The sequence below is a fragment of the Lepisosteus oculatus genome, chromosome 5, assembly GCF_040954835.1.
Source record: "Lepisosteus oculatus isolate fLepOcu1 chromosome 5, fLepOcu1.hap2, whole genome shotgun sequence".
NCBI lineage: Eukaryota > Metazoa > Chordata > Actinopteri > Semionotiformes > Lepisosteidae > Lepisosteus > Lepisosteus oculatus.
Genome location: NC_090700.1, coordinates 58,835,520 through 58,853,796, shown reverse-complemented (window position 1 = coordinate 58,853,796; position 18,277 = coordinate 58,835,520). Strand labels below are relative to the sequence as shown.

The following is an 18,277-nucleotide window of genomic DNA, read 5'->3' as shown; positions in this document are numbered from 1 at the left end:
GAACGAGTGATTTCCCGACATGACGCGCTTGGCAGGAAAGATCCGGCCACGGCGAAGGGGAGGGCGTGGGGGACGGAAAGACTGAACCAAACCTTGTCTTCTTGTACGAGTGGATCTGTCCCTCGCCTTGAGTGATGCATCAAAACACAGTAGCTTAGTCTGCGGAAACCAGTAGTGTCCTGTGAACATCGCTGGAGAAATTGATTTGGATGACTGTTTGTCAAGTTCTACTAAAAGAGAAAGATAGTGACAACATTGCCTGTAAAACCAGGTCAAATGTCTACATAACAGTTGTTTTTTGGGGACGCACATGAGATTTCATATGACCCAGTTTGGATTACATACAGTACCATACAGATTGAGGTAAACACAGTTCTCATAAATTGAAGTAAGATGTTCAAAGATCTCCAACATGAAAATGAAATGCTTCTCCTGAAACACATCAGGTCAATCCTAAAATATGAAGTTAATATTTCTGAGGGAGGGTGGATAGTTAGAAAAAGTGTTATTATAATAATCGAATTACAATCAAGTTACTGGGTGTCTCAGTTGGTTTCATGGACCCTGATAATCATGAGCATCCACTGAGGAAAATAACCACGTTTCCTGTCCATAGGAATTCACTCTGGTGCTTCTCTCTCATACTGGGTTATGATCATAAAGGGTTATTTTTATACCTACACATAGATAATTCTCAGATTTAATTAATTTGACAGAAACATGAATAAACACACGTTATTTTTTTATAATTTAATCAGATGGGTTTAAAGGATCTGGACTGTGTCAGGGGGACTTACCCACATCAAAAGAAAAAGGAAATAAATTCTAAATTGCTAGAAATAAACTCTAATAATTTATGCTGCACCCAGCGCTGTTGTAACAAATCATGTTACAAAAGTTTAACGAAAAAACAACAACAATGATTTATATACTGTATAAAAGCACGGTTTTGGGGCGTTACAGTGTGGGACACAATAAAATAAATACGATCGAAGTAGTGAAAGGAGTCTGTTGCAGTCTGCAGCTGTGAGGCAGAACTCGACTGGGGGAAATAAAGGCAGGGCAGGTCATTTCTGAGAGGACACTGGAACGCTGCGAGAGATGGAGCAGTTCAGTTGCTGTCTACTTTGATATTTGGCTCCGTCCCTGGAATAGACACAGGGATCGTGTTTAATGACAATAAAGTGCTAATGGCTTAGTGATTTTCCTCCCACATGTAATAGAGAAAAAAAAACAGAAATCTGATGCTGACCTTCTTATAGGCAAAAGCTGTAAATGTTCTGAAGTGGATGGCTAAATAAATTAGACCCTTACCGCAGAGAGTCCCTGAGAGCAAGACAGGAGACAGTGACAGAACTGACCAGGTATGAGAAATGACAGATTATTGAAATTATCTGGCAATGCTGGGAAATTCAATTATGAGGGAGTCACAATCAATAATGATGGGAATGGTTAAGTACCATTTTAGAAGGCCCTCTCGCAATGAGAACAAATCTCACATTTACTCCTCCCATAACAGGAAAGGCAGCAAAAACATTCGGCAGTAATGACTAATTTTGAGCAGCATAACGAGTGGGTTGTGCTGGAGTGCACAGGCTTGAAAATCATTCTGTTGTAACAGAATGTACTTTAGCACATAAAATACCTCTTTATTCCTACATGAGGCTTTCTGGTTTTCCTCTGCAGAACATTCTGTGATAAGTAGCTTGAGAGTTAAGACAATACTATTCTAACACCCACTGTACATAACCAACACAGAAAAACGATGTCATACGATGTGTCATTCTGCGGCAAAACCACCTGGTCTATTCAAATACCCTTCTCTGGTTTGTTCCAGCTCCACAAAGTTGTGTAGCTATTATGTTATTTGCAGATATATGTTTGTTTTCCCCCCAACAAATATCAACATGAATCCATAGATACATCTACATGGTCCCATAGATAGTCAGTTGAAACATTGTAAGTTTTTTTCTTTCTTTGTCATTTTCAAAGAAGAAAGTATAGAATTAAACAAATAAACTATCCTGCATAATATAAGAATTATATTGATTCTCTCAAATATTCAACATAATCAGGGACATAGTGAATCTGAAGTTACTATGAAACAAAGCAGAAACTACTTCTGCACTGCCTCTTTTAAGGGATTTTACAAGAAGGCTGTTATGCTTCAAAGCTCAGTTAAACTCTTTGAGAATCTTGCAGAGAACTGGCTTTGAACACACATTTTTATTGACCAAGACATCCAGACCGCAGGCCTCTGCCTCACAGTGATGGTGGCTTTGTGCCACAGCAACATCCTAATGCTCCAGATAAACAGGCACAATAAAGGCTTCACGTCTTGCCATAACTATAAAAAACAGCCTCTTTCCTTTTCGAGGCAGAGGGCAAGTTGCTTCTTTCTGCAGTCTTTTCAGGGGCATGTCTTCAGCGGCAAGCCTTTATAAGAGATTTCCTCCAGCAGGCCTAGCTTCCCAGGCTGCTGGGACTTAAAAGTGAAAGAAGTAAAATGAAAAACAGTTGCCACACGTCAGTAGGTTCTACACTGTAGGGAGGTAATATTTAAGGTTGTGAAGTGAATGCTGGAGAGCTCAGGCTCTGTAAGTGTCACAGAAAACAAAATGATGGATGATACCCTAGCTTTTGTGATTACAATAGCAAGAATCATTCAGTCTTTCCTTGCTTGCAGAATCTGGACCTTTAGGAAGATCTAATATTGCCCAGGCCCTCAAATCTTAAAGCAGAATTCAATTCAATTGATTTGGGTTAATTGAAAATAGCCTCATTTCTGGCAAGCCAGTTACTCTGTTATGGATCATAAATTTGTTACATGGAAATTCTGATTTTATCTGATCTGATAAAAAATGGAATTTAAAGCATATAATGTCCTTAAAATGTGACTATTAATATTTAATTACAGCAAGTTATAATCAAAACCATTAAAATAAATTTGGACTACACCTTCAAATATCCAACCCCTTTTTATGATTTAGGGGATAGATTGTGACAGTCAAACTACAGTCATAAGACCTGATATTCTGAAAGACACCAGTAAGAAGGGGAAGATTTTCTGCAGTTTGAACAGATCTGCAAGGAAAACAAGAGTGATTCCTTTCAAATTCAGCTCTGATGAATTTCTAACTTTTCAGAAACAAACAAGGGCTTTCAGTTGCCATCACTACAGCAGCCTGTTGTTTATTTGGGACAGAAAAAAAGAAAGCAACCAGGAAATGCAGTGGCTTCCTGCTTCTGTGTTTTCTGTAAACCAGACCAAGTGCATCATCATCTTGATGTCAGGCAGACTACCGATGAACCACACTGGTTTCTGAATGAAGGAAAACAATTTTCTGGAGAAATAAAACAACAAAAACAACATAATGAAGGATATTTCCTATGCGACATCATAGACATTTGTTAGGTATCAAATAATGTCTATGGCCAATACATGGCTGCAATTAATTAAGCCTTTGTTTCCAAGTTGCATGATCTCAGAATGAAAGAATGAACAGAAGCAGCACATACTGTATGCTCAATATAATCCTACAGATTATAGGATATACAGTATAATCCTATAGATTATAGGACAGACTAAGGGAACTGATTTCAGGCTGGGAATGAAACAAATGGCATGGAGGTTTGAGACAAAATCCTGAAAGGCACAGACCATAACAATATGCCCACTAAGGGGACTTCTTCATGATCTGCAACACAAGTGGCCAGTGATACAAGTGGGAAATAAAATCAGTTCCATTCAGGACAGAAAACAGAAAAAAACACTTTTTTACACCTGGATGGTGAAGGTCTGGAATGGACATAATCCCCTGTCATGGTACTGAAACCGCCACCCTGAGATAAATTAAGATTTTTTGTATCATTAATCTAACACCAACCAAAAGCTGAATGGCCTCTCTGGATTGTCACCTCTCTTGTCTTTTCTCCCTGGAGTTTGTGGTGAAAAATAAAAAATCAGAGTTTTAAGACTGGCAACAGAAATGAGCTGTAATATTCCACAGATTTAGTCATATATGCATCACGTCTGGAGATTATCACAATGATAAAAGGAAAGAGGATCTAGACTGACTATCATATAGTGAAACCTAGATAATACAGTTCCAAAAGAGTCATTTTGTGTGATTGCTGGTTCTTGGAAGAAAGGTTATAGTTATTTGACCTGTGTATGAGATAAAATATATTTTGTTCCTGTGTTTCTTTTTTGACACTGTAAATGTATTTTTTGTTATTATATACTGTATATATATTATTCATTAATGTCAATTCACCTTGATGTTTCTAAAAAGGTCAACTTTGTGTTGTGAAATAGCAGTAGCAAATCATTCACCACCTTAAAGCCCTTTAAATGAGTGAACACATATAAAAAAGCTTCACACAGAAAATTCTTTAACATGTTTACACAATCCAGTACTTCACTACATAAATGAGATTAAATAATGGATAAAAGTGATAGTTATGTTCTTGAACATTTTTAATTCCTATAAATCTGAAGAAACCCACATTTAATCATATCTTTTTGAAAATGCTTTAAGTTGCGTAAATATTCTGCGTCAGTTTGTTCAACAAAAATATTTTTCCAGTCACTGTATACTACAATTTCACAACTTCAGTAAATCAATTTTGGTCTCAAGTGTCAAGCCACATTTCTCCTTTGTTAAGATTGCTTAACTGTGTTTATTAAAATGACTGTCTTGTTCAAGATTAAGATTTTTAATATTTTATCAGTACAATTTAGTATCTAATATTTTTAAATCTAACTGGGTTACAATTTTCAAAGATGTCAGTTTACAGAACTTTTGAACTGTGCCTTTTGAAAGAGGTACAGTATTTAAAATCCAGGTAAAGGGTGTTTGTATAAAACAATATTTTAAAACATTAAGAAAAATACAGTAACTACTGTATGTCTGAAGCATTTTTTAAAAGTTACACACATCAATTCAGTAGAAACACTGATTTTGTTTCTATTTCAATCCTCAACACAATTTATTCAGAAGTAGTTAGAAAGATTTTTAAATCAGGCTACACATCAGGAAATTCCACACCTCAGGATTTTTGCCACTGCCTCCAAAATGCCTCTGTGGGGTTAATTCAAGTCTTTGAGCAGTGAGTCAGTCTTAGGTGTACAGTAAGGCTTCATGGAACAGCTGGTTCAGTTGGGTCTGTACGCCACCCTTAGTGGAAGTAACTTCTCAACACCCAAATTATTACAGGCAAAACAACTGAGCACACACATAGGCAGGTCTGAACAAAACAACAGTTCTCACAAGAGATATGACAGGGAACCATGGAGAAGGTGTTATCGTCACAATTCTTGATTACAGCAGCTCGATAACTCAGAAAATACTGTAGAAACACTTTTTATTGAAACCAGAGACAACCTTCTCGTCAAAAAGGCACAGAAGTACAGCCAGCCTACTTCTGGACGCTGTCAGAAGTGACCTTGCCCATCTTTTTTGTCCATCCACAAATCCAAAAAAGTTAAATCCTGTTAACCGGATTGTTCATGAAAAAAAAAACGGAGTTCCCCTAAGCTGAACACTTAGTATGATTTTATAATTCCAGTTCCAGTTCCAATGCCAATTAGAACACATATTTAGCCTTCTTCCCATTTTTGGAAGTAATTTAGGTGGGACTTACATAGTAAGTCTTAACACTTGAGCTCTGCAGTTACTGTACAGTACGCGACCTTTACAAAATGTCAACGTGCCAGTCTGAGTCTGAGATAAAAAAACAATCTTTTCCTAGTAGTCTCTCACATTTAAACAGAAAATTCTGTCAAGTTTAACCAAATCACTTAACCCTGCCCTCTCGAGATAAAATATTGAGAAAATATTGTCAACACACAATAAAAATAGTGTGACGTTTATGTACAGATGTTGGACAAATCTTTCTAGTTTTTAGGAGAAGGCAGATTTTTTAAAAATGTGTCTGTGGATGTTAATTAAAATTGTTTACTGAACTTTACAAAATTGGCAATATATAGTTTTGGTTTGAAAACGGATTCAGAGAGATATGCTTTAAGTTGAGATGACAATGGTAAAATATGACGTTCTTCTGTTCTCAGTGTTACAGACAAAAATGCCTTCAGTACCAGAATAGTATGATTTTTAAAGGGGAATCTGGGATGGAAGTAATACTAAGAGAAAATAACTATATAGCTGTCTCAAAACTTGATGTTGAAGCACTAACAATTGAGAGCAACATTTTTCTTGTGCTGCCATCGGGACCACAAACGAATATATTTTTCTTTTAAAAAAGTCTGGAAATTCTGTACTATTTGTCAGACTCCTCACAAGGTAGGCTCCTGACCTGATTATACAAACGTTGTGTACTCTCACAGTCCACCTGAGTGGGCTCTGAAAGTGGATTAATCACCTCTTTAGAAAGGTACCGTAGATCAAACAGCTGAGTCACCTCAGTTCCACACCACTCCACCCCCTACAACTTTTAGTCATTTTAACTGTTCCAAGATGAAGAGCTTTCAATAGCAACAGATATGTTGAAGTTGCACTGCTATTTACTTACAGTACATGTACTGTAAATAAACAGTCTTACACAGTGTAAAGGATATTGGGAAAACGAGTTTAAATATGGAATACTAAAGTATTCTGAAAGGTATTTAAAAAAATCCATCATCTACTTTTTTAAAATATGTGCTCAGTTTGTATTTCAAGAGGAAGACTTTGTTAAAGAATTGTCTGAATTGTCAGCTAAATTACTTTAAGAATAGAAACTTAGAAAGTATCTAGGTATGTCAAATAGAGGAAAGTGTGTGTGATAAACTAATACCTGTACAGTATGTGTAAAATACAATCTATAAGAAAACTCAGTTTCATACATCACAGTTTCAACAATCTATGATTCCATCCATCCAAAATATTTATTTTGAAACATTCCAGGTATCACAAGAAAGTACAATGTGAAATGTTAAAGTCATTTTTTTATTTTAAAACCAGACATAAAGAATAACATAAATAGACAAACTAGACCTAAGAAAACAGGAGATTGAGAAAAAGATTAACTATTAGAGAACTATTAGACTATTACAGAGGTTTAAAGACGTAAGTACAGTATGGGACAGTTATATGTAATGGTCACTTAGTAAATGCAAATTAGATTACAAGATTAGTTCAACTCTTTCGAATAGTATGAGGGCTTTAGACACTTAAATTATTAAACCTCATTTTAATATTTAAACTGAGGTTCAGATTGGCACATGTCTTTTCATTTTCTAAGTAAAATTCGTCAACTGTCTGTTTTCGGACGATTTTAAAATTTGTGTTTTATGGTTCTAACCTGTTGTAAAAAGCAAAGAAGAAGCTACTGTTCCGAGTTACAGTAAATGTTTTATCGTTAATGTCTCTGGGATATCTCGCCTCCTATGTGTCGTAACTTCTTTCTGCATACTAACATTTTCCAGCGTCACATGGGAAACAACGCCGTAAATTTAAATATGACTCCGTCTGTCTAAAAAAATAAAGTAAAAATAGATTAATACCTGTGAATCCCTTCATCCACCAAATATTCGTGACACAGGAGTCCCAAGTGTAAGATGTGGTTTTCGAGTTTAATCATTATTTTTCAACTGAGAAAAGTCCCGCTGAACTGGTAGTTCATTAATATACATTTTTATTTTACACCTGATGGCCTCTATTTGTCTGACTGGATGGGGAAATACAGTATACTATACTTCAGTGATGAGTCTGCAGTGTGATACTCCAGGGAAGTGGACACTTAAAGTTTCAGTGTTGTGTTGAGTTTTAAGTGTTAAAGTTAAGTTTAAGTTAACCTTGAGAGATAGAGATAACTTTGCAAGATCCTTGAACAGGGGTGACCAGTCCTGATCTCGCTGGGCTTATGTGTCTGCGGGTTTTCATTTTACCTCAGCACAGAGCAATGTTATCCGGCTGGTTACTGTTTTAAGTGGACCAATTTGATAGCTTTGTCCAGCTCTTCAGCTCTGCTTTCTATCCACCTTGAAACCCTGCGGACACACACCTGTCCCTCAGTGACCTGAAGCGGCTAATCTCCTTATGCAGTGGTCATTCACTTTTGATTTTTATTCGCATGTTAAACGTTTAGTTTTTCAGTGTTGTACTGTCTCAGTCCACACACTTGAGACTTTTTTTTATGTTTCTACTAGTGCTTTCAATACTTTAGAAAGCAAACGACGTGGCCTACAAATTGGGCTGAAGAGTTTCGCGCCTAGAAATACTAAAGGTGCCAATCGATTGAGTAGCAAAATGTGAAACACTCACAGTGTTAAAACAAAAATAACAAAAGTAGTCACAGGGATGCCGTCTGTGTGTACGAACCGTGTTTTCCTGTTAGATCATCATGTGCCTCGCTGCATTAACGCCACCGGCACTGAAAAAAAAACCCACAGCCGGTTTTAGCATTTACTTTCCACTCATCTTGAGGAAACTCTTTCTGGGTGAAAGCCCTCCTTCCTTCGTTTTCTCTTTTTTTTCTCATGCAAATACCTATCACGTCTTCAGCCATGGCACAACGACTTCATGAACTTTCCGTGCTCATGGAAAGAAAATAAATGTCACCCTTGTATATACAAAGAGTTATACTCCTATACTCCTTCAGAGTGTCTCACCAGCTGCACTACGCGCATGCTGTCATAGAGTTATTTTTGCCTTTTTGAAATGAGAGTTAAATCAAACCATGCTCACTGCTCCGTCACTTCAGGTATGTACTGGTGTTTTCGGTCGTCATCGTTTATATCTTCGGTGCATTATTAAATATTCCAGCGCACACAGTCATAGCCTAAAATAAACCGTAACATTTGTTTTTTTAAATTGAGAAATACGTACTCGTAACAATAAACTGGTACTACTGTGATTTTAGTAACAAAGTAGTGTAGAGATGACGATAAATGGTGTAGCTAAATAAACTTTCTATTTTTTTTTATTATATGAACAAATTCAGGTTTTGTTTGGGTTTTTACCAGAAGTATAAAATTAGTAAAATTGCGATTTGCGATTGGCACTATTTTAAAAACAACCGGCAAAGAACGTCTTTATTCATAAAAGTGCGTGTGCGATTTGCACGGTATTATTCAAGTATCTGCTTCACACGGTGATTCTTGGTGATATTTTGGCAAAGTTCACCATATTTCTGCAAAGCCTCGCCATTCAGTCAAAAGGACCGGTTGCTGCCTTAACCAGAAACTGCTATAATCTGTTTTCCCATATCCGTATTGTACCTAAAAAAGTAAAATGGGTTCTGTTGTGGTTGCCAATCCTCAGGTGGTCACCGTTATTTTTCATGGCTGTTTTTTAGGACTGTTATAAAATATTAATAACAGTATGTGTGAGCATCCCTTTGTGAGAGGACAGCGTACCGCGGAGACAAAAGATATCAATTGAAGCAATGGGGGAATTCATCAGATAATAAGGCCATCTCCCAGGGTCTCACAACTGCCTACCTGATTTACAAAAGATTGTGAAGACTGTTCCACTGGAAGACATTGTTTATATGCTCATCTGACATTCTGGTTTTCTTATTTTCTGCACAGGTTGTCCATGGTACGGCTGGCCTTTCTTTCAGTATATAGGTCCCGGTTCTCGAGCCTACAACACCTCCATGAAGAAGCCCATGGATCACAAACTGCCGAGAGCACCCTTCTTTTGCACCTGGCTGATGTTTTGCTTGAAGGTCAGAGACTATGCTGCTGCCCTGTTTAAGGCCAGCTTCTAAGGATAAACATTTGGATTGGTTTGGCTTTTTCGCTATGTTCAAGGATTGTTTCTGAGAAGTGTGGAATTCGTAACCACAAATAATAATAATAACTATAGTTATTATCATTATCATTATTATTATTCGTTCCTACACAGCCAAATTACAGTGAGAAAGTAAGTTGCTAGGACGACCGAGTCCAAGACAAATTAGAATTTGGCGCTGATTTGGTTTTATACAGAGGCAGCCAAAGTCCTCGAAAGTTTGGGTGGAATAAAACCAGAAGACACTTGGACACAATTGCTCTTGCATATTTGTGTGAAGTCTTGGTCTTTTTTAGTTGGAGAGTACCTATAAAACCTGCAGGACTCTAGAACTGATATTACCCAACACAAGGATGCGTGTGTAGCAACCCTTGAGTCATTTTTAGAATCTTGTTCAAATATTATTTATCTCAGAATATGTATTCTCTTACATTTTACCCATATTGTTTTCTCTTGTGCATCATTTATTTTCTGCTTCCCGATTCATTGCGTAATAAAGGGAGCTTTAAATAGTTTTTTATTTGCATGGAGCATAATAAATATATCCCAAAATGGAAGTAGGAACAAGCGTAGTAAAATCTGAATGTCGGGCTGGGTAGCCAAGGGGAGGTGAGGTAAGAGAACAATGCTGTCGTTCAGGGCCCTGTGCGGGACGGTGACGTACTGCACCACAAAATAGGCAAATTCACCTCCCCGCTGAGCCGTGAAATTTAAACCTGTTCCACTCTTTTGTCTCTGCATTCTTCAGGATCAGGCTCCAGAAAAGATGGACCAGCGGAAAGCTCCGGTGCCTGGGACAGAGCCCCAGGCAGACCACGCTGAGGGGATGCTGAAGGAGCTGGCACTCAAATGGTTTACGGAGACGCAGGCCCCGCTCATCCTTCGCAATGGCAACTTCCCGGACTGGTTTCAAGGCTTCATCGCTAGGAAGTAAGCAAACCACAGAGACACCAGCCAGAAAGCAACAATTCCATTTTCGCAGGTGGCCTGGGAGCTTGCAGGCGGAGGATGTTGCTTTCAGAGCACTCACCTCACCTGAAATCAGCTGGAATCTGAAATCTCTTCAACAGGCAGTCATAGGTCTTACAGTGCATAATTTCTTAATAACACAAGCAAATGTTTTTTTCTTATTAAAAAGTTATTTGGTTGCTTTGTTATCCATCTCTTTTTCATTCCTGCTGTAAATCAGAGGTAATTTCCTGGGGAGACAGTTGTCTTCACAGTACCAGGAAGTGAATGGCTTGAGTAATCAATTCCAAAAGACATTAGGAAGGATTTGATGTGCAGTATGTCCGGCAAAGCGAAAAAATTGGGTTAATAGTTTAATTGGCTATTTAGGTCGGAACCAAAAAAAAAAAGAAGGCAACGGACCATCTGGGAATTGAACAAATTTGCTTTGTTACAGTAGCTTGTTGTCTTTTAACAATTAGGATCATGTATGTATTAGAAAAGGGCTTTGCAGCCAATATAATTGTAATATAATTGTAATAGCATTTCAGCTAGCCATAATGCAAGTCAAAATACAGATAACTGTAGGGTGGTCTAAATTCAGATATAGAGTTTTAGATTCCAAAAAAAGCTATCTTTCCTTGCATTTCCTAAATGGATTACTGTTTTGACTACTGTTTTAGATTAGCTGAACTGTAAAATATGGTATATATGTAAAATACGATAAGAAGCACAGCAGATTTATAAAGAAAAAAAAGATTAATTTCTGGAACAGTTCATATCCACTGAAAGCAAAGTAATAAGTGAGTTTAATAACACATTTTGATTATATTTGCTGAAACTGGTGGAGTTTTATAAAGACAAATGAACAGTTGAGTGAAAACGTTCAAAAACAGGTTTTCCCTCTGTGAAATACAGAGCAGACTACAGCTGTAAACTATGTGTGATCTATGCTCTCAGTGCAAGGGGACAGCAGACCCATTCCATTACTGCTGACATTTTCATAGCATTTGAATGTGACATTCAAAACATGTGACCACCTCTTCATCTTTTACAGGGATGCTGAAGATCAGCTCAGAGATAAGCAGCTGGGATGTTTTCTCATCAGGCTCAGCGACAGAGCCATAGGATACATTCTTTCCTACAAGTGAGTTAAACATTCATATCTTTGTCGGCAAGAATGTTTTTTTTGTTTATCTGCAATCAGGAATGCACAAATATGCACAATGGAGGGGGAGGAGGGCAAATGTATTGGCCGATTATGATCTAAGAAATTCAATTGAACCACAGTTTAGCGGTCCTCTCCGTCTCTGATAACCTGATTTATGCTTATTACTTCATCATTTGTGAAGCACGTGATTTACTGTAAGTTTCCGTTATGGAGACACTGAAACATTCTCTTGTACCTTATTGAGGCCAGGCATGAATCCCTATGCATCAAGCAAGGATCAGAAGAAAAATAGATTTTGTTTCTGATATGCAATATTTATTCCTGGCTGATTAGAAATCCATCCTGTTTCATTTCAGAGGGAAAGATCGCTGTCGACATTTCGTTATCAACCAGAATAAGGCGGGACAATTTATTGTTTCGGGAGACACTGAGACCCACTGTAACCTAACTGACTTGATAGAGTACTACAAGATGTCTCCCATCGAGCCCTTTGGAGAGTTCCTCACTGTCCCCTGTTCAGAGGTGAGGCCACACTGCCTTAATTCTTTATACTTTCTTGATTTGACTATCAAGGATAACAGTTCTGCATTATTTCTTCTTATCCCAGGATTCCATATTCATTTAAACCAGGGTCAGTCGGCCATTGGATGACAGGTATCTGTGTCTTTGCAGAGTAACAACGCTGAACTGTATGACGAAATCCAGTTCTGCCAAAAGGCGAAGCCGGCAGTCAGTGTCCAGGCCGTGAAAAGCATATGGAATCAACGGAAAAACACAAATGCTGAGCAGCCCCCTGAATTACCGCCAAAGTACAATAAGCAACTACACAAATTACCTTCAGATTCCTCATTTGAAAAAGTTCCTCCTCCGATCAAGGTAACTTGAAAACATTATTTGCATATCCAGCAACTGGGGTTGTGCACAGTTATGTACTGTATATACTCAGTCAGTTGAGGCTGTGTTGAACTATAGCATGTTAAGAATGCTATGACAGGAAGGATATTTTGTTAGCTTCTAAGTACAGGAGATAAAAAAACACTGTGAAAATCCATTCTACTTGCCTTTCAGAAAAGTAACCAAGCACCAGCTCCTACACAGCAGAAAAGAAGCCCACCCCTGAGGAGTGCACTGAGTGGCTCTCTGGAAGACAAGTCCTCACAGAGAAACCAAGTCTTATATGCCCAGCTGGACCAAGAAAAAACAAGGGAGAAGGCTCAGCTCCCGTCATCCAACAAAGGCAGCCCAAATAGGTCCAACCGCAACCAGACTGAAGGTGCGGCGACTAACAGGAATGGGAGAAGGGGATCCAGCCCGGCCTCAAACTGCCTCTACTCGCAAGCAGAGGAAGCGCAGCTATTTCCAAGCCAAGCCCCAGAGCCTAGGTGCAGCGACACCACTGTGTATTCCGAGCTGACGCTGGTGGAGTGCAGGAGCAAATCCCTGCCCTTGCTCGACGACGGCTCCGACAGAGGTCAGGACTGCCACCCTTACAGAGCACATACCCCCCCGGCCCTCCAGCTCCAGCGCTCCCCTAAACTGCCCAGGAAATCAGCCTTGTATTCCGCCCTTGGGAAGTGCTCCTTTAAGGACGCGGGGCCCCACAGCGCATCGTCTCCCGGCCCTGTTCTTGCCAGTAGCAGCAGCCTGGACAAGCTGTTGAAAAACCCGCTCTATCACGCAGTGACGGGCTGGCAGGCTCCCCAGGACATGACATCGCTGCTGCACAGGGAGACATGTGGTGGCCATAACCCCACAGTGACCTCCCATCCCATGGCAGGCCCTCCCCAGAGCACGGATAATACTTACGCGCAGATTCCCACTGAGCTGACGCCGAACAGTTTGTTCTCTGACAACACCTACGAGCAGATCCCTGACAGGCCTCACAAGGGCACCTCTGAAACCCTGGCCTCTGTGAACAACACTTACGAGACAATACCAGACAGGGCTCCCAGACAGTCAGAGGCCACCTGTGGTCTGAAGGTAAGTCTCGCTTCTGTCTGATCGTGTGAACAATTCAGAATGAATCCAGTCGTTTACAGCTCATTAAACTGATAATATACTCTGACTGCATCAAAATCTACCAGGGATTTTTCATTCAATTTATCCTGTATGAAACTTACCCTCTTGTGCAAATTTGAGTTTTATAATTGCTGCAATTTATAATATATGGATTGTCATAATTAAATTGTCATAATTAAATAAACTGTAACACTTCAGCATCAGATATGTTGCTTATTACACGTTTTATTTCGTCATTCCTCCAATAACAGGTCAAAATGAACTTATCTTGTGCTGCAAGGTGTTAGGTGTGCCATGCAGACTCAAAGTTAAAGTAATACTGTATGAGACTGAATAAGCCAAGCAAGCTCCCTGACATTCTTTGAAAAAGACGTCTCCATAAACCAGTTGTCATTCAGCCCTTCTAGTTTCTGGATGCATATAAACATATAAAACATATAGAACGAACTGGGATGATGACAACCAACCCACTTTTGTACCAGCTGTACAAAATCTTTTCCCATGTTGTTTCTTGATGCTATATGCCGTACAGCACAGTGCATCACACACAAGTCCCTGTCTTTTACAGTTTGCCTCATGGTTTCCTCCTCCACCTCTGCAGCTTCACTTCACTCTGCATGGGGTCCTCGAACGGTCTGGCCCTCAGTCAGACCAGAATCTCACTATACCTACTGTATATGCTCAGGAAACATCCTTCATCGCGTCTTATTCTTGAGTGTTGTTATTACTCGTGAAACATATATTCAGTCCTGTAATATGTTCTACCTGCTGCTCTTATTTAAAACACTTCGTTGGATAGACCTCCACCTCAGTCAGTTACTTAACTCCAGTTCAATGTGGATTTAATTTGCTCACAATTGTTTTTCCAACAGCTGAGATGCCTAACAGAAAGTCACTAACCATCCCCTTTCATTTTGTTGTTTCTACAGAATGCAAACTGGCGAAGATTCTTCCCAGAGACTAAAAAAAAATAAAGGAAGCAAACCCAATATAACAGGACCAATGAAGATGAGCACTACATCTATTCAATTCTGTTGTGGAAGACTCTGTTGACAATACTGTACATGTAGCACTTATCGTTCAATTTCTGCTTTTCAATTATGGCAGGAATTCATCTCTTCCCCTTCGATAGAAAGATGGGATAACATTGCCTCACACTACAGAAAGCTAATATTTGTAAGCAACATTCCTACTGCCTACTAAAATTTAATCAGTTTGAATTAAATTATGAATATTTAAGCTTTTGCTTTTTAACCGATACAAAAAAGAAACTGTAATTTCTTATGATAAGAAATTGTATTTATATGAAATGTTAATATTATAAAGGAATTATTGATAACTGAATCCTTTTCTGCTTATGGAGACTTATGACAGTGTGAAGCACAGTATTTAACAGTCTTTTTTGATGTGATTTATAGTGTATTTACACCTGTGATACCTAATTATCAGACGGTCATCCAGCTGAGTAATTTGTGATGCTTTTTCAAATTCCTCTGAGAACTTGCAAAATAATTTGAAAATGTTTATCAAGGCCATTTAGACATATCTTTTACTCAAGACCAAATGTGATGGCGAATTAATAACAGCAGATACAGTACATTGTTTGGTACATACTGTAACTGTTGCTACGTTTGTGAAGTAGTATACTTGTACAGTAACTGAAAAAAGCTACATTCTGCAAATAACCCTAAAGCTAGAGTTGAGAAATGGTTTGAGTTTTGTTACTGACAGGCAATTAATTCTACAGTTGAGGTTGATTATTACAGCTTTTTGTGACTCCATTAATATCAATAAAGTATATTTGATTTATAAAACATTTATAAATAACTTTAGGACCTCCTAATCTAGAATGGTGACCTTTTTCAAATGTCAAGCCCTCAGGGGAAAACAAAATTGAATCTCCTTGTTGATTGATATTTAACTTGTTTTTACTGTGTAAATACTGTGTATTTCATTTAAGGACGCTTATAAGATAAAGCTGTTAAAATCCCCTTGATATTTTGATAACTCAAGCATTTTTTACCCAAATCATTGAACAAAGCCATTTTCTAGATATCAACATGAAAGTAATTCGGAGGTACTGTAAATTCCAAACGTTAGGTGTCAGTTCCACTAAGAGTTGACTCTTAAGCCCAGAGCTTTCCATCATTCATTTGTCCTATACCTTCAATGAACCTTAAGAAAATTAAATTTAAAATTAAATATGTTCTTCTCTTGAAGAGACAAACATACTAATTTCTATTCTGAAGCTTTCAAGCAATTTAGAATGCACTGTTGAGATTTTATAGTTACAGGATAAACTGTAAAAGTGGGCTTTTACCATTTTAACATCAAAAGTCTTTTTATTTACAGTTTTCCAGTGAGTCCTTTTATTTCACAATTTCAGTTATTTTAACGTAAGATATTTTTTTTTCCTTTCACAACATGCACACTGACATTTACGTGGTACAGATTGTTTCAGAGAATGACGTTAATTGCTCCTACTGTATCTGATTCTGTTGTTTTGTCAAATATTTTTACATATATACTACAGTATGTGTGTTGGCTCATGGTCTTCAGGATCGGTAATGTGAACACACTGAATGAAAATTTAAAATCCTTCATTTATTTCTCAGATAAAATGTTATCTGTGTAATATAAAACTATAGAGAAAAACTTCTTAATGAATTCAACATTCTAATATGTAAAATATCTAATATCTACAGTAATGTGTAAATATCTGAAACATGAATGTTGTATCTGTACATTCAAAGGTTGTATAACTATCTTTGTGAGTGTTTTATTTAAAATATCTAATTTATTAAAAATGGGTAATTATATTATTTATAATAATAGCCTTAATACTCTTCATCTCAGTGATTAAAATTTAACACTTTATATTATTTTCCTGTAAAGGAACTGGGGATGATACTACTGTATAAGAGAGGTGCTTTAATTTATTTTTCTAGAAGAATTTTCAAACAATTTGAAATTTTCTGTGTTTAGGGACATTAAAATTTATAAACATCCAATATCTAATTGATTTGCCTGTTCTTGTTGTTTCTGCCTCTTTCTTGTTCCATTAAAATCAGCATTTTAAATCAGCATTTTCTTTAACAGGAGTTAGTGGAAAAAAACATTCATGAAACCAGCCCCAGGCAGCATGATGGCGCTGTGGTTAGCATTGCTGTCTTGCAGTGGTGGGGAACTCAATTCCTGGGGCACTCTCTATGTGGAGTTTGTATGTTCTTCTCGTGTTTACATCGGTTTCTTATGGGTGCTCTGGGTTCCTACCACAGTCCAAAGCCAGAAGACAAAATGGAGTTTATAAGAAAAGTTCGGGAGGGATGACAACAACCAAGCTCAATCACTCAGCTGTCAGTAATTAGCAATCACTCCTGACAATCCATTCCTCTCCCAAAATGCTATAAATACCTACGAGATCCCCATCTCTCTCTCTCTCTTGCATCCCACCTCCACCCCATCCTCCCCTCTGCAGCTGCCCCTCAGTCACCCTGCAGGGGGGTCCTGGTCCCCTTGTCCTCTGGCCGGGAGGCCAGCCCTCAGCCAAGCGGGTTAAGCCACAGTTTCACTCCATGACGCTTTCTTCTTGGCTGTTGTCATTCCTCGTGAACTGAGGTTAATTGGCTCCTGCAGTCTTGGCCCTGGTGTGAGTGTAGGCATGCTTGTATCTCTACAGGTATGTACCTTGTGATGGACTGGTCTTCCAGGGTGTAGAGTGTGTAGGGAGTAGGGAGTCCTCCGTACACTATCGGAATACCAGGTGAGATTAATACATTTGTGAACCTGCAGTGCTCTAGTCCGTGGTTTCGTGTTTTTCTTTATCATTGATTTTTTTTATTCTTTGTTGTGTTGCCAGGATATATGTTGCCTTACTCATGTGATCCTATTTGTCAGGATGAACTGACAGTGGGAAGACAGCACAGACCTTAGAATGTAAGTAATGAGGTTAGAAATGCATTGTGAAATCAAATCTCTGTCCTTCTTAAAACAATGTCCTTCTCAGCTTGCATCTGTCTCTTATATGCATCTTTTATATTGCTTTTGCTTTGATTACTCTGTAGTCCAGTTTTCTCAAGAGATTTATCTTGTTGTGGTTGCCTCTTTAAGTCATTTCAAATCCAAGTCGGTGAGTCAGAACAGTCAGTTGGCATTGACTGGAGCTAATTCTACCAGTTTCTACCAGCAAAAGAATATGCAAGCAAAAAGCTCACAAAGAGAAGTACTAGTCCTTTCAGTTCTACATTACCAATGCCATGCTACCCTGTACTTGAGAGCACACTGTGGGTGAAACACTTAACATTATTTCTGCACATACCACTCACCAACTCAACTAATTCTAAACACATTCCCAGACAAAGCTGATGAGGAGGCACAGTAAAACAACCAACATGTTTTC

The 18,277-nt window shown here is 38.3% G+C and overlaps 1 protein-coding gene across 1 annotated transcript; it reads left to right on the top strand.

The window, feature by feature from the left end:
• Positions 1-8,532: 8,532 nt before the first annotated feature.
• On the top strand, positions 8,533-16,567 carry sh2d7 (SH2 domain containing 7). The gene is made up of 8 exons (XM_015343467.2): positions 8,533-8,706; positions 9,536-9,675; positions 10,489-10,670; positions 11,746-11,835; positions 12,216-12,381; positions 12,532-12,735; positions 12,928-13,839; positions 14,808-16,567. Exons 1-8 carry the CDS (start codon positions 8,664-8,666, stop codon positions 14,850-14,852), a joined length of 1,782 nt encoding a protein of 593 aa, XP_015198953.2. The 5' UTR covers positions 8,533-8,663; the 3' UTR covers positions 14,853-16,567.
• Positions 16,568-18,277: the final 1,710 nt, after the last annotated feature.